General features: G+C 47.9%; 1 protein-coding gene across 2 annotated transcripts in view; it reads right to left on the bottom strand.

The window, feature by feature from the left end:
- The window catches only part of RNF128 (ring finger protein 128), a 42,229-nt gene that overhangs the window by 15,680 nt on the left and 4,018 nt on the right, over positions 1 to 22,531 (bottom strand). The window contains exon 1 of one of the 2 annotated variants that reach the window (XM_010123560.2): positions 11,108 to 11,564. The exons of the other annotated variant lie outside the window; for it this stretch is intronic. Within the exon in view, the coding sequence (XP_010121862.2) occupies positions 11,108 to 11,564 (457 nt within the window). Of the gene's footprint in view, positions 1 to 11,107; positions 11,565 to 22,531 lie in introns of those variants that run through there. 2 annotated transcript variants of the gene reach the window in all.

Raw genomic sequence — 22,531 nt, 5'->3', positions numbered from 1 at the left:
TGAGAGCATGGTCGTTGCCATCAGCACCTGTAACACTCCCCCACCTCGGAGCAAACCCCCATGGACATGCATCGGCACCCACCTTCAACAGTTTGTCACGCAATGTTTGGGACCAACAATTAATTTTTAAAGGCAATTACAAGTGAGCTAACCTGACACAACCAAATGCCTTGTGCCAACAACAGGGGAAAGGAATCCAGAAACTGCACCTAATTTCTGGCCATCAGGAGCACAGGAGTTTAGTCACTTCAGAAGCTCCTTTGGGACAGGGACTAAAAGCTCTGACTCCATCCCAAAGGCCCTGTCATGGGAGCATCACCCTTACCTGGCAGAAAACAAAGCCTCCTTCCCCTGCCAAGAGGAGACTCAATGATGCCCTACTAGCCTGAAGCTAAGATAAAAGCCCAGAATCCACGTTTAGGACTACTGCTGTGCTTGTAGAACAAAAACCAGCAAGGATCACCCCCACCCAGTGCTTCCTGAGCCACTAGATAGGTCTCACCATGACAGGTACTGAAACATGTCACTGTGGTCTGGAAACCACCAGCCTAGACAGAGGCTCCTGACAGCGCGTGGGCATCTTAACAAAAATGAGGTACTTGAGGCAACATCTGCGGATGTGTCTTAAGCAGAGCAACTGGCAACTTTCACCCTCCCCAGACTCCAGCAAGAGGAAAGTCAATTAGTTGTGTGTGGCAAAAACCTCACAGAAACCCAAGTACCTCACCTAGGCATCAGCTTTGCGATTCAGGTAAAGCTTTCTGTAACAGCTTGTAAGGGACATTAGAAGGTGAAATTAGCTGCTGTCTGTTTAGCTAATAAGGGGCTCATTGCTAAACAGAAGCAAGACCTGTTTAGTTAAACATTTCCCAGCCTCTCTCTGTTCCCATCTCCTGTGAAACTGGAGGGGGAAAGTTATTAAAGTTTTTAGACAAATACAAGCTGCCTCTGTAGATTTGGAGTTTTCCATTCCAAATGATAAGGCAATGCGCTGGTCAAAAATCTGAAGGATCCCAAGCATGTTACAAGTACAATTACAACATCTAGAAACACTACGAGGTTTCTCTAGGTGTTACAATGAAATTTTTTTAAATGAAAAGGGAACTGGTTTTCTATAGATATTGATTATTAACATCCAGTAATGAGCATTCCTTTCTCACTTCTGTGTTGGGACCTGTTGAAGTTGCCCACCCTTTCAGGTAGTTATAGTACAGCTTCCAGGTGGTCTGGAGTTCACACAGTGTCAAGGAGATTCAGAGATTAAGCGACACAGGAGGTTTTGCAGTAATTAGAGGCTACATGACTGAAGGCTTTCTGCCCAGCCCCCAAAACTCACTACTGTTAAAGGCTTTCTGGGGTACAGAAAGAGAAAATAAAACTTCAGAAGGGAGCTACACTAGCATTTCAAGTGGAATAAATACAGCATGGTAAGACTTAAAAGCCCAAGACCACAGCATGCAGACTTAGAGGAAAGCTCTGCCCACGAGAGACTCTGCAGCAGTGACACCAAGTTTGCTCGTGGTCTCGACTTAAGGTCTGTGCTACTGGGGAGCATGGGCAGGCCCCATCAGCCCTCCAGGTACACAGCTGCCAGTAATATGTGTAAACATAACTAAACATAACAGGCAGATTTCCTCACCTGGGATAAAAGCTGAATGCTACCTTAACCAGAATCAAAACTTATCCCTGGTGTCCTGCACCTCCAGCCTTGCGGTCAAGCCACTGCAGGAGAACATCAGAACCAGTACAGGGCATGGCCTAAACCTCAACCATCACTGCTTTCACAGCAACCATCCCTTCTGAGACAGCTTTGGTAAGCAAATCTCCCCTGAGGAGAGCAGGGAGTTGCTATAGCAGTGTGTTTCCTAAGGTAAAATCCTGCTTCCCGGGTGTTACACTGCAGGCTCCCACAAGCTGAAGCCCCTCCATGCGCAGCAGCCAGCTCCAGAGGAGGAATCGGGCCTTTTGTGACCTCAAAGCTCCAACCCATCTGGAGTCAAACTTCACTGTCGCACTTTCAGACCTTAGCCTTTTCTTCCAGATGTTAGAAAAAAGAAAAACTTTGCCCCTGTGTTAATCTTAACATAGCTTTTGCATTGTGCATTTAATAAAACTGAAGCGCAACCTGGAAAGGGGAGGGAAGAGAACACCTCCAGTCATATAAATCTCTGCTGTGTTAGCAAAACCCACTCAAGTTATGAAGGCCATATTTACATTCCCCAGCTAATTAACTGCCAGAAAACAGGTTTATTTTTAAGGGAACCTTTTTCAGCACTTGAATTTAGGGAATCTTTATTGTAGTATCACATTTCTTATTCACCACTTGTGTTTCATAACCAAGAAAACCGAACCAGCTCAGACTGCTAACCACAATGCCAGTTTTACAACCGTGTGCTATTTTCTGGTGCAGCCCATTTCAACGTCTAATATACTAGTACTTAACAGAAAACATCACGTGCCTTCAAAACTTAAGCAAAAAAGTTCAGTTATGAAACTTATCATCATCTCTGCACACTTTCCCCTCTTCTACTGCTGACTTCGACACCCCACCTAACACCACAGAGAACGTTAATTCAATCTAATATTTAACATTTTCTTTGTGCAATGCTCTGAGGTGACACTGACAAACGCTGTGTATGTTTTTCCAACTCTTGTGAGGCCTTGGCAAAGCTTTTTGCAGTGAATAATTAACTTCCAGCTCTTTGACAGCTTTGCATGTCATGGAAGCCAACCCAAGAGCTCCAGCTCCAAGTCAGCTCCTCTAGCCTCACCTAAAATTGGTTTCTCGGCTCGTTCAGGCACTGGAACTCCTTTACATTGTCTGAATTTGCTTTAAAACAACCAAATTCAGCTTCAGTTAAGCCACGAAAGACCCCTTCATTTCAGTTTAAGTTTCCTCAGTGTAACCTGGGGAAAATCCTATAAAACTTTATTTTAGCAGATAGCAGGAAAAAAATAGGTAACAAAAGCTATCTGGTTTTGCCAAACCCCTTGAATGTCTCTATCACCGTTTACCAAGAACAGGCTGTAAAACAGCCTGATGGACTCTTTCCCCTTTGGGAGCCAACGTAGCTACAACATGGTTTGCCTTTGAGGAAGGCAATAGTTTTGTAAGCATTTTTAAGAAAGGAGGCATAAAATATAAGTAGGCAAGCTATTTCAGAACAAAGAAAAAGCTAGCAAGCCACACACAAGCTCCAACACTGCAGATTCTGTAATTTTTTCCCCCTCATTTCTGAAAGTATGAGGTTCTGCATCATCTTTAAGCTGAGTGAAATTAAGCTGCCGGCAGAATTTTGCCAGTATAATTTTACGTTGCCCAGAGAGTGCCTTGTGCAACCGACACATCTGCTGCGGCACAACCACGGCTTCCTCTCCCCGGGCACCGCTCACCCTGCAGCTTGCCCAACACTTGCCTGGTACGCTGGCAAACAGTCCTTGGTCTTGGGGATATCAGCAATATTTTAACCTAATATCCAACCAACACTAAGTTTTCCTTAGGATTCAATTGGGTTCTTAATATCGAAGAGGAAGTTTCACCGAAGTCACTGGAAGGGGAAGGAAAGGAAACATTACAATAATTCTATCTGAAAGTTAACCATTATCTTTCCCTGTGTAGAAGGGGTTTTCTGACAGGCTAGCTGACTGGAAGTTGTTTAATATCACAGTGGCAGATTGAGTCCAGATAAATTAAGAATTTTTTTTTTTTCCAAAGTATTGTCTTTTTTTTTGTTTTACAAAGGAATTAAACAGCAATTCAGATGAATTATTTTCTCTGAATGCTTCAAGAGGACTGAGAAATGGAGGATGCAATTATTAACAGATTAAAGGCTGCAGGCATTCTGCTATAGCTGAGTAAGTTCTGCCAGAGAACTACCACAGGATGAAGGATTTCATTTTTAAAGAGCTTGCATGATCTTGCAGAGAAGTCTTCAGAGAACGCAGTCACACAAGAACTGTTCAAAGCACCACCAATAACCATCACATCCCCTTTCCACAGCTATAGAAAGCCCCAGCTGACCACCATGTAAGCCACATGTTGAGAAAAAGCAGAATAGAAGAAATTACTCTTGATTTTGATTACTTCACATACAAAAAAGATGATAATTCAAACTCTGAAGTTTGTTTTTTGCTCATGGAAAGGATAGACTCTCCTTAACCAGAGCAGAATCACTATCTGAAGGCTCTTTAGGGAGATGATGGTGGCTGGATCTTTGCTTTTATCTTGCAGCACAGAAGATCAGCACTACCTGTACCTTCAGCCTTCGTTAAAGGAGCTACTGGTATTCCCCTGGCACCCCTCCAACCCCCAGCATCAGCAAAAAGGCATTAGGAGATGTCCTGTCCTGTCCTTTAACATGAAAGATGCTGTCAGTTGACTCTCCAACAACTCCCTGCCAGATTAGCACACCTGGCTCTTCAGGCATGCAAGGGGAATATTTAATGTGGGGTCTTTAAGGTTTTAAAAACACTTTGAATACTGCTTATCTCACTGTACTGGAATAGAAGAAGCAGGGCATGCCTGGTGGTTATTGAACAGGCTGGTACAAGTTTCCCGTTATCTGTTACGGTAGAAGGGAAAACAAGCCAGCAGCGTACACGGACTGCGCCGATATTATGGACACGATGTAATTCACCTCAGATGAAAGGCCAGCGCCGCACACAAAAGCCATTGTGTCTTGGCACCATACCACGCTACGGACGCGAGGGCTATACCCAGCCTCTCAGACGTGCTAGAAAACCAGACGCCTGTGTGCTAGCTCTGCTCTCACCAGTGGTACAGTGTTGACAAAAAAAAGAAAAAAAAAATAGTCATTGCTCTCAGCCACGGGCACAGGGCCAAAGCTAATCGGGAACACAGATCTGACCAAGCACCACCTATCCCAGCACTCATCCTCCATCGCAGACACCGTCTGAGGAAGCATCATCGTCACGCCTCTATTGCCCTGTGGTAAGCTCTCCCCTTCGCCAGAGGGGAGGGCGACTCAACTCCTGCTTCCAGGAGCAATTTAAAGCTGGATAAGCTGGCATGTAGGTAGGCTTGTCCCTCCCCCTCCTCCTGCTCTCCACTCCAAACATTACCTGGCACCAAGATAAAGGAATCACTCACTTCCAGGCTACTTTGCAGTTATTTAAAGCAACAGCTGCTTATGACCCCAGCTTTTTGACTGAACTGTCTTCTTGCTCATGCTGCCACCTAAGCTTCATGAAATCTACTTTCTGCTTGCTTTTCTTAGCAGCTGTCACTGTGCCTGATCTCTTCCTCCTCAACGTACAAGTCTTTCAAAGTATAGGGGTGAACAATCAACAGCAAGACACTTGAAAGAGTTGCAGAAGTTGGCAGGAGTACTCTAAAAAGAAAATTAAAAAAAAAAAGAGGGGCAAGAGGAAGAAGGAGCATTACAAAGAAATTTAAAGATGAGAGAGAGCCTGAGAAGATCCCCAGCATGGACAGAAGAGAGGGAAGAAGATTAATCCCATGCTAACTGGTGGTTGCGTTGCATAAAAGAAACACCTATTCTGGAGAATTCATGCCCATATGCTCCTCACCAACATGACATTTCTCAGTGGGACTACACAGCTTGGGAATGACCACCCATGTTTGTCCAGGGAGACTGTTGGGTGAGGTTGGCCCCCAGATTGGTCACCCAACAGTTACTGTGGATAAGGAAGATTTCCACACTAGGAAATGTGGGGAAACTTTTACCAGACAGGCTGGTGCCTAAAGGAGCACATCCAGACCAAATGTAGTTTTACATGACATGAGTTTCCAGGGGTTACTGGAGGTGGAAACCAACCTGCATTCTATTTAGTTTAAATAGTGTTAAAAGTTATTATTGCCAAGTGAATCCAACAATTACCAGCCTTTCCCCCCCACTTCTGAGCCTTTGAGACTTACGTAAATGCTGCCAGGCCTTAAATCTTAGAACATTTAGAACATTAAATGACCCTTTAAAACAGCAGCCAAGACAACGTGCTTATTAAGCACGAGATGAATGAGATCAGCAGGACATTTCTCTTCGCACGCTGTTTGGTCAGTGGCTCTTGCAAGAGTAAAGTACCAGCTTTCAATCCAGCAAACAGCATTTAAAACCCTCTGGAGAAACCGCGATCAACATTCCCTAATGAAAATTCTTTGGTGAATTTACTCAATAGCTTTCAGCAGTTTTGATTTAGTAAATGCATTGCTCACCCTCTTCGAATGAGGCTGAGCTCACAGCTAATATCCCCTGCTCTCAATATACTGGTACCAGCTAAGTGCTCGCTGGAAACAAGTAAGCGTGAGAAAGTTAATGATAAAATAATGTAAGTCAGCACAGCATAAGCCAGAAGGCGTCTGTCTACAGGAAGACGACAGGCCGCATGCGATACAGCGGGGACCAACGCCAGGCCCGACCGCTGTTTGCTCACCGGCACGTTCGAGGCTGGAGGCAAACAAGCACCGTCATTGTTTGAGAGCCATATGTCCCACACAATAAAGCCTCTGCTACCACAGCTGTCACTTAGGATTTTAATTCATCTTTTCACATTTCAGCAGCCCAGTGAACTCCAAAGAGCAAGGGCACTTCACAGACCTGTTCCAGGCTACGGGGTCAGTGCCTACCCTGCAGTTTTCCATGGCACAGAGGTACCTAAATTAGACCACAAAGAGCAAGGGCAGGGGTCAAACACTGCCAGTAGCATCCATTAGTCTGTCCTGCTTCTCTGTGCCTCTCATGCTGGCTCACAGACCTCTGGTGCTGGGGGCAACCCCAACGTGCTATCGCACCCCCGCCATACCCCACAGCGCGAGACCAGGGTCATCCGCCAGACTCTGTGTGCCACGGTCGGTTATCCAAATGCCATCACAGCCGTGACAGTAATTTCCTGTAAACCAGGCAGCCAGGAGCACCAAACTGAGCACATGAAGACACCGTTGCAGCACATACACACCAAATAGCTCCGAACTCCAGACACTACAGACTGCAAACACCATCCAGGCACAGTGGATCCATTCAAGTTCCTTCTCAGCGAGGAGCTGCTGGTAGGAAGGGCTAAATAACCTGCAGAGGCTCGCTTGGCCATGGCCAGGGAACATGGGAGAGCGAATGCCATGAATGAGACCTTGCATCCTCATTCCTCACCTCAGATGTGCTCAGCACAAGTCTTCGCTCACCGCAAAGGAGAGGTGCACTGTTTGTTTACACAACATTCACCAAGCGTCAGCACGGCCTGCCATGGGATCACTGTTCTGTCTCAGTCTTTAACAGGAACAGTTTTACAGGTCACATCAGGCTTTTAATGTCATGGAAAAGTTTTAGCTTGTTTCTAAAGATCATGCCTCGCACAAAGCTGGAGCAGAGCACAATTACACACTTTTGCCATGCACTGTTTCCTCTAAGCTTACTGAGATTTGCCCTCACCACAGAGAAATTCCTGCAGAACAAGTTAAGTGGCAGCGCTACATATTTAAATCTTTCCTTCCCCTTTCACCCATCCATGCAAGTTTACACTTGAACCAGATCTCGTTAGCCTGAGACACGCTGTTATGGCTTTAGCCAGAATTATTTAGAACTTATTTATTTCTGTGTTCCCCCAGAATAAGCCCTCTGCAGATCAGGTGATGTGCTTGTCAAGGCTAGAGTTACACGACAAGAGAGAAACCAAAGAAAATCATCACAATAGCTTTCTGACCTGCAAAGAATCCTTCTTTACCAGCTGCAGGGAAATACTTCACACCAAAGAACACTTCCCATGGTTACCACCATACCCTGACACCAAGGCCACCGGACAGCCCGGGTCTATCTTAAATCAAGGTCCACCTTTAAAACAAACCAACGCTTGTCATGCACTTTTTCCCCCCACATGCTGCTGTTTTTTCTCCAATCAAATGTCTTTTTCAGAAGGTCAATACAGATTAGAGAGAGGTGCAATTATAAGCACACAGAACAGAACTGTACTTTGAAACCCCACTCAGCCTGCCACAGAGCGGTACCATCTTCTTAAAACGAGCACGATTAAACTCAAGTTTGCTAATGGATAAGGTTTTGTGCCTATAAAAGTACAAAGTAAATACTACTTTGGACTCCATTAGATGTTTGACATTCTATGTGTTAGAGAGGATTAGGCAGGACTTGATCATATCTGATTTGGCTATTTATTGCATTCTGTTGTTTTTATTGCCAGGGTGGTTTGTTTTTTGGTGCCTTTTTTTTTTAAAAAAAAAAAAGTTGGCACACCAAGAAGTTTCCACACAGAGCACTGATATAAGCAATAAAGAATTCATCAGACTAAACATGATGATTATAAGAAAAGAAGTCTCTGGAAGCAAGACGAGTAGGACAAACACTGCTGTCAAGTACAGGCACATATAAGTCTCTAAACATGAAAGCTGCTTCAAAAGCCAAGCTTGACAGCCCCAGAAAAAGGGCACACTATACTTTCAGATAAGCTTCTGTTAATAACTTTGTGTTCTGTTGCTACCAGAGTTCTGCAAAGAAAAGCATGTTGTGCCATACATTTTATCAAAGCCCACCCACAGGGATCTTCCTTCTCTGCCAGGCAGACGACAGCGCCCATGGGAGAGCCCGTGGCACCGCGGGCAGGAGGAGAAGCTACCCTGTGCACGTTCAGAGGTAAGGAAGCCCTGAGGCTTAGCTCCATCTTGCCCCAGCAAAGCCACCTCCTGCTACTTTCCATGGCCTCAGCTTGGAGGAAGTGCTCGGCCTTGTTTGGTTTCACTTGATGGCATATGATGGCCCAGTTAAAGCAGAAATGAAGCCAGTTAGGAAATCCAGACTGTGAAGTCACCGTTAGCACAACCACAGCCGTTACAGCAGCAGCAGGAGTTGTAATTGCACAAAAACCGTTCCTTAATGAGCAGGGATACCTTTGCCACTGCCTCCAGAAGAGTCAGAGTGCCACGACTGGGGGCCAGGAGACCCATCCCAAAGCGCAGTTCAGCAAAGGGCAGTATGGCCAGCTCTTACCTCGAAGTTTGAGCTCAGGCTACAGCACCACACCTCATCAGCATTATACAAGGAATATGCTGCACTTGGCAAAACCAACGAGGCTGATTACGCGTAGCTTGCTTCCCCTTGGCCGTGCTGTGCTGGAAGCCTGCGACATTTGTCGAGTTTGACTGGAGAGCGTTGGCTCCCAGCAGGGGCACAGGGCACGGGTGGCCCGAGCTCAGCGTGCCACCAAAGCCCTGCGAGCAGCAGGGACAGCATCACTGTGGGAGAAGGCACAAACAAGGACTCATAGATGACAGTGACAACAGAAAAAGATAACTCAAGTCCAGAGAGGAAGAAAAGGGAGGGTGGAACAGGAGAGAAAGTGAGGGACTAAAACAAGGACAAGCAATAAAAGCAACAGCAGCCAACAAGCTTAGCCCAGTAATTGTGCTAGGACATGTCAATGAGGAGTCATGCAGATGAAGCAAGCGGTTTGATAGAAGCTGTCTTCTCCAAGAAGTCCCTGTCCTGCTTGTCCACAGTTCAGTAGGCAAGTTTCAACATGCCCTTGAGCCTGTAGTAACCCACCATGCAGGATAATCAGGACAGCTAGGGCCACTCTGACATAAATCCCTCAGCAGAAAGCTTAAGGACAGCGTGGGAAAGGAGGGAGCTGCTCTTGGCGCAGATCCTGCAGAGAGCAGATGGCTCATGTCAAGGTTAAGATGCTGTAGGTCTCCCAGCACACATACATACACCTTCCCCTCAGGAACAGGTTCAGCAGTGACCTACCCAGGCCAGCAGTGCCAAAGGAGCTCCTCAGGGATCTGCAGGGTTAGGCAGGCATAGAGCAAACAGGGCTCAGGGCAGGGATGCTCCTGCCAGTTTGGCAGGAGGAACTCGCCCAACGATAGCCAGATCTCCACAGCATTTGTCAGCAGATTATTTCATTACTTAAGAAAGCTCTGCCTCAGAAAGGCCAGGGCCCATCCAGATTGTGTGTTTTAAATTCTTAAAAGTGAAGTACAGATAGTCACAGGGCTCACTGAGATTGCACACAACAAACCTCCAGAGGCAGCTCCTGTTTCCCTGTCTCACCAGAACACTTACCTCCACCGCTAACAGACAGAAATCCCCTCCACCCCTTCTAAGGGCTGCCGCAAAAGATATGATTTTTTTTCAAACCAGTCAAAGCGTTAAAACTCACTATTCATTTTTACTGTTGCTTTTCTCTCCAGGAGATGTGGCTTTCCAAAGCAGTGCCACAGCAGAATTACCAACACACCCGCGAGGTGTGCGTGCATCCATCCAACGCTGGCCAGAGCCACCAGAGCCACCTCACCCTGTCCCACCACAGACAGGGCACCTGATGTGCTCTGACCAGAAGGCAGTTGCACAGCTCCCAGCCCTGCGCTGTTTCTCTAGAAACACTAGCCTGAAATACAGCCATATCTCCTTCTTTATTTCAAAGATGGGCACTGCAGGGGAAAAAAAACCAAGCAAACAAACAAACGAAAAAAAAAACCACACACAAAAAAAAAACAAACAAAAAAACCCCCACCCAACTACTGCTAGCAAGTAGGAGGCTTCCTATAGTAGAAGGGAGACTCTGTCATCAGCCTCTGCCAAATGGAAACAACCGTGAAAGGGCTTTAGCCACTTGCATTGGAAGGGACATTTTGCTGGTGAAAAGTTACCCATGGAAGGGTCTCACACTCTGCCTGTTCCTGAGCTGGCCAGCGTGCAGGACATGGGGAAAAACTGCTTGAGCACAGAAACCCAGCCTACTGCAGGGCCCAAACCTACCCCATGGACTTCACAGGCTTTAGAAACCCAGCATCCATCAACTCTGGGCAGCTATCCGGTCACACCAGCAACGCAAACCACAGACACCGTTCCCACCTTCGCCCCACGCACAGCTGCAGTCTGTGCCCAGCCCACGCAGCCCAAAAAGCTCGGGTCAGCCTCCCCCTCGCCCTCAGCCCACGGCAGCCGCCTCGGCCATCAGACATCGTTACTCATTAATCAGAGAAAAAAAAAAAAAAAAATCAACAACACCGGCGCCTCGAACACGACCGGCTAGCCCAGGCTGAAACTCTCCTTGTGCAAAAGAGTCAGATTCCATCCTCTGAGCGTCACCGCGGGGTATGACCCCCCCGCCCCAGGCTCACCGTGGTGGGACATGGGCAGCACCTCGTTGCCGGTGCCGCGGTAGTTGTAGATGACGGCGGCAGCGGCCCCCCGCTCGGCCGCCAGCCGGATCTTATCGGCGAAGGAGCAGCCGCCGCCGCGCTGGATGAGGGCGAGCCAGCCCGGGGAGGAGGAGGAGCCGGAGCCGGGCGGGGGGGCTCCGCTGAAGTTGGTGCGGGCGCTGCAGGCATTGAAGGAGTCGCGGCCGTCGGGCAGCACCAGCACCCCCGCGGCCGAATGCAGCGGCGAGTCCTGCCCGTACAGGCCGCTCTCGCTCGCTTCCCAACCGCTCCGGTTCTGATCCGCCCCGTCCTCCCACGACACGTTCAGCCAAGCCGTCCACACCGCCCCGGCCGCCGCCGCTGCCCCACGGAGACCGGACGGCGGAGCTGCGCAGAGCAGCGCGCCCAGCGCCAACAGCGCGGCGCCCGACCGCATCGCGCCACGGCCCGGCCACGCCGCCGCCGCCGCCTAAAATTGCCGCGGCCCCGCCACCGCCCACGGGGGAGGAGCGGGGCCGCCCCCGCCGCGGCACGCCCCCCACCCCGGGCCCCACCGCAACCCGCACCGGCCGGTGCCAGAGGGGGCCGGGGGCGGCAAGCATGGGCGCCGCGATGAGAGGAACACAGACACATACCGGCGGGGTCCCCCCCTCACCCCGATCGCCCCCCAGGGCAGTGGGTCGCCACCCCGGCTTGCTTCCCAGGGTGGGTCGCCCACCTGGATCACCTCTCAGAAGTGATGGTTCCTCCTGACATCACCCCTCGGGAGGGCGGTGGGTGACCTCCCAGAAGGGACCGACCCCCCACAAAAGGAGCCGACCCCACAGCAGCACCCAAGCACGGCAGGACCAGCGCCCTGCCGTCACCCATCCCGCTTTGCACCAGGGAGTCAATATTTGCTGAGCGCTCGGCAGCATGCACACACGCTATCAGTCCGTCCTGAAATTGGTTTACGGAGCGCTGGGTTCGCTGCGCCGGCTCGCTGGCCGTTGTTCTCCATGTCGTTAGACGCACGCTGTAAACCTGCCACTCCAACCAAAACCGCCTTCGTCTGTCTATATATGAGTTGTGTTTGCATAGTTAATTGTTATGTGATCTATGTAACTCGCAATGAAAATTCACATTTCTTCAGGGCTCTGTGGTTGCTTTTTGGGCAGCCAGTTTGCGTTCAAAACTCTCTCGCTTTGGCGCGCACACATTTTTGCTGGGTTGTCCCACATCAAGTGATGTGGTCAGAGGGAATCACAGAATCACAGAATGGTTTGGGTTGGAAGGGACCTTCAAAGGCCATCCAGCCCAACCCCCCTGCAAGGAGCAGGGACATCTCCAACCAGATCAGGTTGCTCAGAGCCGCATCCAACCTGGCCTTGAATGTTCCCAGGGATGGGACATCCATCACCTCTCTGGGCAACCTGTGCCAGTGCTCCATCACTTTCACTGTAAAAAATTTCTTCCTTAGATCTAGTCTAGTGCTTGCAGAATCACTGCAAACATGAGCATGATATGTTTTATACCCCCACCAGGGAATGTGAGGCAAGAAAGGAAGATAACAGGAGAAACAAGAACATTTTGAGCTCCTCTTCTCCGCAGAGCCACTCTTCTGATTGAGAGGTCCTGCTCCTGCCAGCCGCTCTGCAGGAATTGCCCCCAGTGCCAGGAGCCACTCACACAGGTCCCCAAACGGCCACGTGTCACTACACGCAGGCTGGGGCTCTGGATGAGAGCCCATCTTTTGGAAAGGATTATTCCTGCACATTGATTACACAGCACAAAATCAGCTGCTGCCCATGCAATCGACAACAAAATCAGGGTAAAGAGTTAAACCCTTTCTGATATGAGTCAGCACTGCTTAGTTTTTAACACTCCGTTTTTAACTCTGGCTTTTGGCTGATTCTGAATCCAGAACCGGTAACTTGGCGTCCATCTGTGGCGCAGATTTTCCTTCGCTTGTACCTGCGCTAAATGCAGGACAACAAGCGTTGCGCAGTCAAACCCGACTCCTGGGTGACTCCAAACGACTGCCTGGGGTCGGGGCTTTGACACCAACCCGCTCCACCGGCATCCCTCCCTGCCAGCAGCATCTCTACAGGTTTTTGCAGCTCAGTTGCACAGGGAGATCAGCGCTGGGTTTTGCTGCTGAAATAGCAGTGTGCAGAGCAGGTAATGAAGAGCAGATGAAGCAATTTCCTAAAGATCAATATTGCTAAACACGCAAAGCTTACTAAGGGAACTCTTTTGTCCTAACCTAAACAAACTTCTCGTTTTCTCATTCCACACCTAAGTAGACTTCAGCAGCAACACCTCTGGCTCTAACGAGAAGTATGTCCATAAGCAGAGAGGTGGGTTTGTTTTGAAACCCGTTCCATGTAGGCGCAGGGAGCAACTTCACAACGCTCTGAAAATATAACCAAGCTCTGTGCGATGGATGGCAGCCAAACCTCTCAGCTTCAAATGCCTCCAAAGATTTAGGGATGTTTAGCTCTGGCATTTTCACCGAGACAAAATTGGACCAAAGACAAAGGTTGGAACCTCCTCAGGATACAAAACTTCCTATAGTTCCAGGGATTTTGAGCATAAGGCTTAGCGGCAGCCTCGTACGCTTCCATACGCTACAGTTTGTGACACAATTACAATAAAGCAATGGCACAGGCGCAGATGTTGCGGCTGCGCACGGGTGCGAAGGCAGGCAGGGTGCTGGGGAGCGGAGCTGCACGGTGTCATGGCGACTCTGTGCTGGGGCACGGCTCCTCCTCAGCTCCAACCTGGCTTCGCGTGGTGGTAACGAACGTCACTGCTCTCCTGCAGCTGTTGGGAAACGTCCACGCTGTCCAGGCTACTGCATCTGCAACGCATGCGGTAACCTCACCAAAATGAACATGGAGCGCAGAGAGCAACAACAAGAAACAAAATGGCTCTAAATGGGATTGCGGACCTTTCGCTGCCCTGGCATTATTTTGGTAACAAGTTTCTGACTCCCTGCTCAGGCAATGTTTCCACTCGCTTGAAAATAACTGAGTAAGCAAACTGCCGGCACAAGGGCATGTAGTGACAGGACAAGGGGTAGTGGCTTTAAACTGGAAGAGGGTAGATTTAGATTAGATAAAAGGAAGAAATTATTTCCTATGAGGGTGGTGAGGCACTGGAACAGGTTGCCCAGAGAAGCTGTGGATGCTCCATCCCTGGAAGCATTCAAGGCCAGGCTGGATGGGGCTTTGAGCGACCTGGTCCCTACCCATGGCAGGAGGATTGGAACGGGATGATCTTTCAGGTCCCTTCCAACTCAAACCATTCTGTGATTCTATGAACAGAAAGCTCGTGCACCATAGCGGAGGACTTTCTCAAGCAAACGGTGTCAAGCGTTTGTATTGGGGTGCTTGTGCTGATGGTGGTCCGTCCTTCTAGTGAGCACTGGGAGACACTAGGCTTGGCAGGGAAGCCATGTGGAGGAGGCCAATGGTCCCTGTGCATCCCAGCATGGTTAGTGGCTCCTCCGGGCCAGCACAACCGAGAGGAACTGGATGAGGGGGCTGGGACAGTGTCAGAGCGCAGGGGAACAGCCCAGGAGAGTTAAAACAATATGTTTTAAAAACAACATGCCCATTACACCTATTTTAAGCTGCATCTCTCACACTAAGACCTTTCTGAGCTCTCATTCATTAAACCTTTTTCCAGAACGATAATTTCTAAACAGATCGGCAGCCTTACTGAGCTGTATTCTTTACTCCTGTTTGATGAGATGTTTGTCTGGTGGCTTTCAGCTCAGTTACCTGTAATTCACAACAGACAAGGTGCATATTGCCAGGAATATGGCAGCCACTGCTGCCAGGAAGCCTGGAGAGACCAGGCAAGAGGGGGGCTCACAGGATTTTTTTTTGCTAGTTGGTATGAGAGTTTTCTTCTTCCTTTGCATAAAAAGCTGAGATTTTATATTTTTGAAAAAGCACTTTTTGTTTTGGAGAAAGAGGCCAGCCGTTGTAGGGGCTGTGACACGTAATACAACATATTAACAAGTATTGCAACTTACTTTGGCTGCGTTTGTTTGTGAGAGCTTTCTAAGAGTTTCTGAAGTTAAAAGCGCTGTAGCCCATGATGAGTACAGGTGTGAGAAGGACAGGGTAAACAGCGTTAGCGGGCTCCCACAAAATCAGAAGCAGAATTACACCTAAAATAGGTACAGCATGAAGGATTTTCTGACATAGGTCTGATTTTTTTTTTTAACCCTAAACAATTTTCATTATTTAAATCTTATGCTGTGTAATTTTGCTTTTCATTTTTTTCCCCATGGCTACTGGTGGAGGTTCTGAGAAGTTCAGAAAGTAGGGCATGACTTTCAGACAAACAACGCTGTCACTGCCTTCTACAGGGATGGACCCTATCATTATCTGGAGCTTTATCTTACTTGAATAAATATTTAAACATGTTTTTTCAAGATTAAAAAAAAAATTGCTTTTTAATGTTGAGCCAGATCACTCAGGGCATCTTGCTGATGAGAGACCTGTACGTTCATGTCCTTCAAAACTGCATTTGTTTCCTATTCAGGTACCCAGCTCTAGATCTCTGTCTTTGGAGGAAAGCTGACAAGGACACAAGAAGTCTCTGTTAGGGCAAAGCATTACAAGGGCCGGCACTGAACCCTCCAAGTGCTGCGTATGAATCTGAACCACGACTCTGGGCCTTCTCCACTGAACAATGAAGTGGAAAGGAGAAGCATTCATAAAAATGGAAAAAGCAATCAAAAGGAGCACCCTAAAATGAAACCCAGTACTGAATGTCACTGGACAAAAAAAATCCATGAACAAACAGTACCCTGAATCACAAGTTAAAGACAACAGATGTTGCATTTCCTTATGTGAAACCAGCTCATGTCCATGACCAGCAATGGAAGGAGCTTGGGCGGGTGACTTGCTCCAGAGTAGGCAACAGTGTGGGCCAAAGCATCCCAAGTTTTTAAGCTAGCTGAAAAAACAATAAGATATGGGTATGGAGCTTGTGGTCCTTTGCACTTTACAAAGAGGATGGGCTCAGGCCAGAGGAGGTGTAGAGGATGCAAACCTTCCCACCTCCTGCCTGCGGGGCCCGGGAGCTTCCAGGAAAACCTGAGGTGATCCTTGTGCCTAGACACAGAAGATGCACGGAGGTTGCCCGTTCCAGCTAAGTTTCACTATGAATCTGGGAGCTTGTTTGGCTCTAGCACAACTTGGAAACTCCAGCCTACAACTGTTCACTGGACGTGGAAAAAAAAGTGCGTCAGATCGTGCTGTGCGCTGGCACCACACGCTTTCCCTTGGCTAGCCCAGATGTGCGCAAGAGGCCCCGGTGCCAGGGAAGCAAACATTGTTTCTCCGTATTTCTGGCACAGTGGGACCAATTGTTGTGCCGGTGCTACCCATGCCTTCTGCTGCCCTAGAGAATATGGGTAAAACACTGTCAGCCGAGGCAGAAGTTACAAAAGGGATGGATGCTCATACAATGACCAAAGTTCACTTCCACTTTTCCTGCTTTTCCTGTCAAAGACACTTGCAATTTCATGAAATTATGCTTTCTGTCATTCATTTCAAAGGGAGCTGGTTGATAAATAGAAATAAGCAATATGTAGGAGAAGCAAGCAAATTAAAGTGAAGATAAAAGTCCCCACAGGTGACTACAAGGAGCCTTGAGCAAAAAAAAAAAGCATCTACAGTTCCTCTGAAAAAACTAAGCAAAAAACCCCATCCAAGACAAGCCAGAACTTGCCAGACAACACGTACTTTGGGCCTGTTTTGGTTTCACATGGAGCTGAGCCATGATGCTACTCAGGCCTCTTGATTCAGTGGTGGTCTTTATTCAGTGACAGTGGAGTTTCCAAGCAGGGGACTGAATCAGTGGTTTCCTTCCCCTGCAGTGCATTGGGCAATCTCCATCCAGCCTGATTTTCCATATAATGTACGTAATGCACTTGGCCAACTGAGGAGCATCAGGTGACTGGAAGTCTGAATGCATCCTCAAGAGCAGAACCTATTGACACTTGGCCCTTTGGGGAAGAAATTAGTCCAAGTCAAAATGTTTGCCCTTTCCGGGTTTGTTTGTGCGTGTCTCACAAACTGCAGGGCCACAGATTGTGGCTACTCGCAGAAATCAGCACAAGATCCCTGAGGAGCTCTGTCATCCAAGCTACAAGTGTGCCTAGTTTGAGTTCCGACTTTATCTCCATCAAATCTGCACAGGCCTCTGTGAAAAGCCCTCACTACATCCAGCATGGAAAACTTAGCAGTGACTCCAGCTGGTCCTGAAAACCTTGTTTACAGGACTGTGAGCCGAAGGCAAGAATGCTCTGAACAGGAGCTTTAAGATCACAGCATAATTAGGACGTCAGCATAATTAGGACGTAAGTTGTGACAGACTTCAGGGACCCCAGTAATGTCAGTGGGAACTTTGCCAATGGCCAAAGACTTGCCAGCCTCTCTTGTTCCTTCCTCCCTTCTACCACCAAGAGCTGCTGACAAGCTGCAAGAGGCGCCTGCCAGCCCAGCAGAGAAGGCCCCCGAGGAAGGGCCCAGCAGGAGAAACAAGCATTGGAGGAAAGCATTCAAATGGAAAAACCAGGAAGGAGAAGATCCTCTCTGGGAAGGTGTGAGATTTAGGGTTTTGGTGCTTGGACCCAGCTGGCTGTTGGGGGATCACCTGAGCTCCCCGAAGTCCACCCAGGACCAGGCAGCCGTCACGGCTTGCAGCCAGGAGCAGCCGGCGCTCACTCCCTTTCCAAGAGGGCTGTGGAACTGTCTAAACCAAAGATCAGCTTTAGACTAAACTACTTGGTTTAGGACATACTTTTGTTCTGAGATTTTTTTTTTCGGCACCTCACTGCAAAGTCAGGAGCTAGAGGCCATGCTCCTCCCTGCCCGAGGCGATGGAGACCTCGCATGGCGATTTAGGCTCAGTGATGGTGTGCTTCTTCCAACATCTCCCTCTCCTTGAGGTGGAAGAAATTGTAAACCACAGGTGGTTTTTCCTCTGCGCCTTTTGCATCTTTGCCCAACTGATGCGGAGTTGCTCATGGCTGCGGCTTGGGAGAACACTGGGGAGAGGGGCGCCCACTGCCTACAAGCTCTTCTCTAAGTGTAAAACAGACCATGTTCATAGCAAATAATGGTATTTACAGATCTCTTGGATTTATGCACAAATAAGATTTGAATTCAGGTCTTTTTCAATAATATTTTTGTCCTTCAGGGGGATGTGCATGGAAAAAATGCAGGTGATCGTTTTATGGCACCAGCAATCCACTGGAAAACTGCACAGAAAGCAGCAGTAGATTTTAACTTAGAACAGTGACTACTACAAGCAAATTGATGTTAAAATATCGTCTAAATACCTTCTGAAATAACTACTTTACAATATTTAGGATGAATTTCTAAGTGAGATAGATAGTAATGAATGCACGTATATAAAGGCGGCTTAGCTTATTGAACACTTGCTGACCCAACATTTCCATGTGCAAATGGCACAGTCTAGAGTCCACTGAAATCAAAGCAAAAGCTTCCACTGATTTTGTAAGGCTTTAAGAGTATTTTTTTTCCTGTAAAGACCCTGAATAAATCCTTAGTTAGAAAGCCAGCTGGACTAGGATGCAAGTAGACAGGACAGTAAATTCCAATAAGAATTTTAAAAGAAACAAAAGGGTGATCCTGAAAAAGGCTTATTGAAATTGGAATCCAAAATTTATTCTGAAAACCTCTGGTCAGTTGCTGCTTAGATCACCTCCAAAATCTGAAGTTGAGTCATTTTTGGTTTGGTTTTCAAAGGAAACAAGGCACGCAATCATATAGTTTTCCCTTCTGTCCTCATCCCTCCTCCTTCCCTATCTCCCCTCTGCAGATAAGTTTCCCACTTGCCTACACTGATGACCAATTTCAGCCAAAATCAGCTGAAAGCTTGGAAAATTCAAGAAGTTTCCCATAAGTTTTTTTTGACATCAGCAGCTGGTTAGAGAACAGAAACCCCTGTCAGTTCCTGTAGGTCCCTCAGGAGAAGCAGAAAGCTGAGGTTCAGCGACCACGGGCTGTCTTTGGGCAGCCAGCTCCTGACTGCCTCTGCCCAGGGAGGGGCAACCTGCGAGAGAGTGGGGTTTATTAGTTCAAGGAAGAAGGAAACGAAAGGTTTCTTGAGCTTGTGGTGGGAACAAAGGTGAAATCATAGGGATGGGAAGGAGGAAAAGAGGAAAACATTATCCATGTGGAGGCAGAGGGGGTATAGGGACATGGGGTGTAGGTGCTAGGACAAAAACCTCACTTTGTGAGTTGTTTTGCTGACAAAACAACTTATTTACCTCAAGAACCTACTGTCCTGCTTCTACCCATACACGGGTCTGGGTAGGACCAGCAATCGGCTCTGCTTTCCTGCAGTGCCGTGGGTGCAAAAGCTGCGTGCCACACCAGCGCAGCCTGGAGCTTGGGGATCTTCAAGGAAACAAGAAAATGGGTTTGAATCCTCTCAGGTGATAAAAGGAACCAAATCCAGCTCTTCATAGAATCATAGAATCATAGAATTTTTAGGGTTGGAAGGGACCTTCAAAGGCCATCCAGTCCAACCCCCCTGCAAGGAGCAGGGACATCCCTGACTAGGTCAGGTTGCTCAGAGCCTCATCCAGCCTGGCCTTGAACGCTTCCAGGGATGGGGCCTCCACCACCCTTCTGGGCAACCTGTGCCAGTGTTCTATAACTCGCATCGTAAAAAATTTTTTCCTAATTTCCAATCTAAATCTACCCCCTGTATTTTAAAACCATTACCCCTCGTCCTATTGTAACAGGCCCTACTAAACAGCCTTTCCCCATCTTTCTTGTAGGCCCCCTTGAGGTACTGGAAGACCGCTATCAGGTCTCTCCGGAGCCTCCTCTTCTGCAGGCTGAACAGCCCCAACTCTCTCAACTCTCCCCAACTCCCTGGTGTGAGTCAGTGCACTGAGCTCCTGGAGAAAAGGGTCTCCAGCACACCCTCTGTGCTTCACCAGGAGGGACCGTCCCAAAACATGGCAGGAGACAATGCATGAAATACTTAAATCCAGCTGGGTTCTAAGCACTGAGTCTTGGTGTCAGCCTAAGCAATGTGCCACACCACAGGAGTCTTTAAGGAGATCAGAATTTAAACTCAATCTATCTTACCATTTTACTTCTAGCTATTTATGCCCAGGTCCTTGCTTGGACAGTTACGCTCGGGCAGTTACCCTTAGGCAGTTCGTGGTTTGCTTCGTTGGCTTTCATCAGTCCTTCAGTGGCGCCAGTGTGGAGAAGAGGCACCAGGAGCTGACCCTCACCAGCGTGCTCTACAATGATGACTCGTTTTACTCAAATCTGCAGGTGACCATCAGGCTTCCACCATTACATTTTTTCTCTCTTCAGTTTTTGGGTCGTAACAACTAACACAACTTCAACCACAATGGCATGGCTGATAAGAGAGATTACACTGCTAAGTGGCTGAAGAAAGCTGTGCACATTCCATAATCTATTACATGCTTGTAATTAGAAGCCAGACTGATTGACTCGATTAGATACAAATACTTCTTTTGTTCTTTGTTTCCAGTAAGTTAAACAGAGGATGCCACCTTTCTCTTTTTAGGGGAAATGGTTAGTCAGCAGCTTGCCTTTTTTTTCTGATCATGGCAATAAAAGTCTTGCGAAGCTTCTCCTGTACTTTGCTGACTGAGGAAGCTCATAAGAGAGCTGTGCTGTGGTCCAAACCTTCTGCTGGTTTTCCAGAGGAGCGGAATCTGGGCTCCCTGTATATGTTCACCACCAAGTTTGTGGATGAACAAGTGGGTCACATAGTCACCTGAAATAAACCCAGTGCTCATCCCATTGAGTACCTTGGCAGCTAAAGAAACAGTCCTAAATGCCATCGTGGTGAGGCCCTGGGCTTTGCTGGCTCCGTATTCGGAGGGCTCTGGAAAATCCCAGTCCTGAATGCAGCTCTCCGGCAGCCTCCACTCTGCAGAGCTGACCACAGCCTGCGGGGATTTTTATGGCTGCTCGGGACCCTTTCTGAAAGGAAAAGGCTGTCTGCTCTGGAGATCGGACAGTCCAACCCGGCACTGTCTCCAGCTGCCCAGGGCTGTAGCTGGTCAGGTTTTGAATATCTCCAAGGATGGAGGCTGTACAACCTCTCTCAGCAACCTGCCACACTGTTCAATCACCTTCACAGCGAAGAAGGTTTTCTCTTATGTAATTTCTTGTTTGTGCCCATTGCCTCTATTTCTCTCACTGGGCACCACTGAGAGGAGTTTGGCTCCATCGTATTTACCCTCCTTGGCCCCATCAGGAATTTGTACACACGGATGAGAACCCCTCAAGCCTTCTCCAAATGGACTCGCCCCAGCTCTCCCAGCCTCTCCTTGCAGTGATGGCTCCACTGGTGAAGGGCTGCGTGCTTCTCCCTTCCTGCCGCTGCCCTCCCTGCATCTGCACCTCTCATGGCATCCAAGATGTGAAGCTACTCAGACAATTTTCTCAGGCAATAAATGGAATAATTTAGTCTATGCCATGAGAACACTGACTTCATGGAGGCGTCTGGACTGCTGTTAGCAGAGCCACTTACTTCACAAGGAATAAATGAAAAGGGAAATTCACGGCATCTGCTTTGCATGGACATTCTTGGAAGTTCATTTGTTTTCACATGCAGGCTGTTCAAAGCTAAGGCAGAGAGCCCAGCTTTTTCTATAGGAAACAGAGGAGATGACTCAAAACGTGCAGTAAAACAGAAATTACTCTGAAGATCAAATAAGCAATGATATTTTAGAGAGTTAATATAGGGAACCTGAGCAAGATTTTATACCAGCTTTCAAAACAGAAGATAAAACCAAACTTAATTGTCAGGCATTTAGCCTACAAGTTTATAACAGATATTGCAGCAACAGCTATGAGATCCTATCTCATAATACTTCTGAGATAACAAAAGTTAGACTTTGAGACTACACAATATCCTGGAAACAAGTTGAAAGGAAATGCAGATCCACAACATATTTTTTTCAATTATTGTCAGGATTGCCAATTATTTCTGTTGTACAGACACACTGAGGTATCTGCTTGCTCCTGTTGTATGACAGTTCTGCCAGGGTACTGCTCTTCATGAGTCTTGGAGGCTTTAACCAGTAAAAGTTCCCTTTCACTGGGTCTTAGTAATTGCAGAGGGCCACAAAGACAATCAGAGGGCTGGAGCACCTCTCTTATGAGGACAGGCTGAGAGAGTCGGGGCTGTTCAGCCTGGAGAAGAGGAGACTCCAGGGAGACCTTATAGTGGCCTTCCAGTACCTCAAGGGGGCCTACAGGAAAGATGGGGAGAAACTCTTCAGCAGGGCCTGTTGTGACAGGACAAGGGGTAATGGTTTTAAAATAGAGGGAGGTAGATTCAAATTATATAAGGAAGACGTTTTTTAGA

This window comes from Chlamydotis macqueenii, chromosome 11, assembly GCF_036417535.1.
Source record: "Chlamydotis macqueenii isolate bChlMac1 chromosome 11, bChlMac1.mat, whole genome shotgun sequence".
NCBI classification, from domain to species: domain Eukaryota; kingdom Metazoa; phylum Chordata; class Aves; order Otidiformes; family Otididae; genus Chlamydotis; species Chlamydotis macqueenii.
The sequence above is the reverse complement of the archived record's forward strand: the minus strand, read 5'-3'. Positions and strand labels throughout refer to the sequence as shown.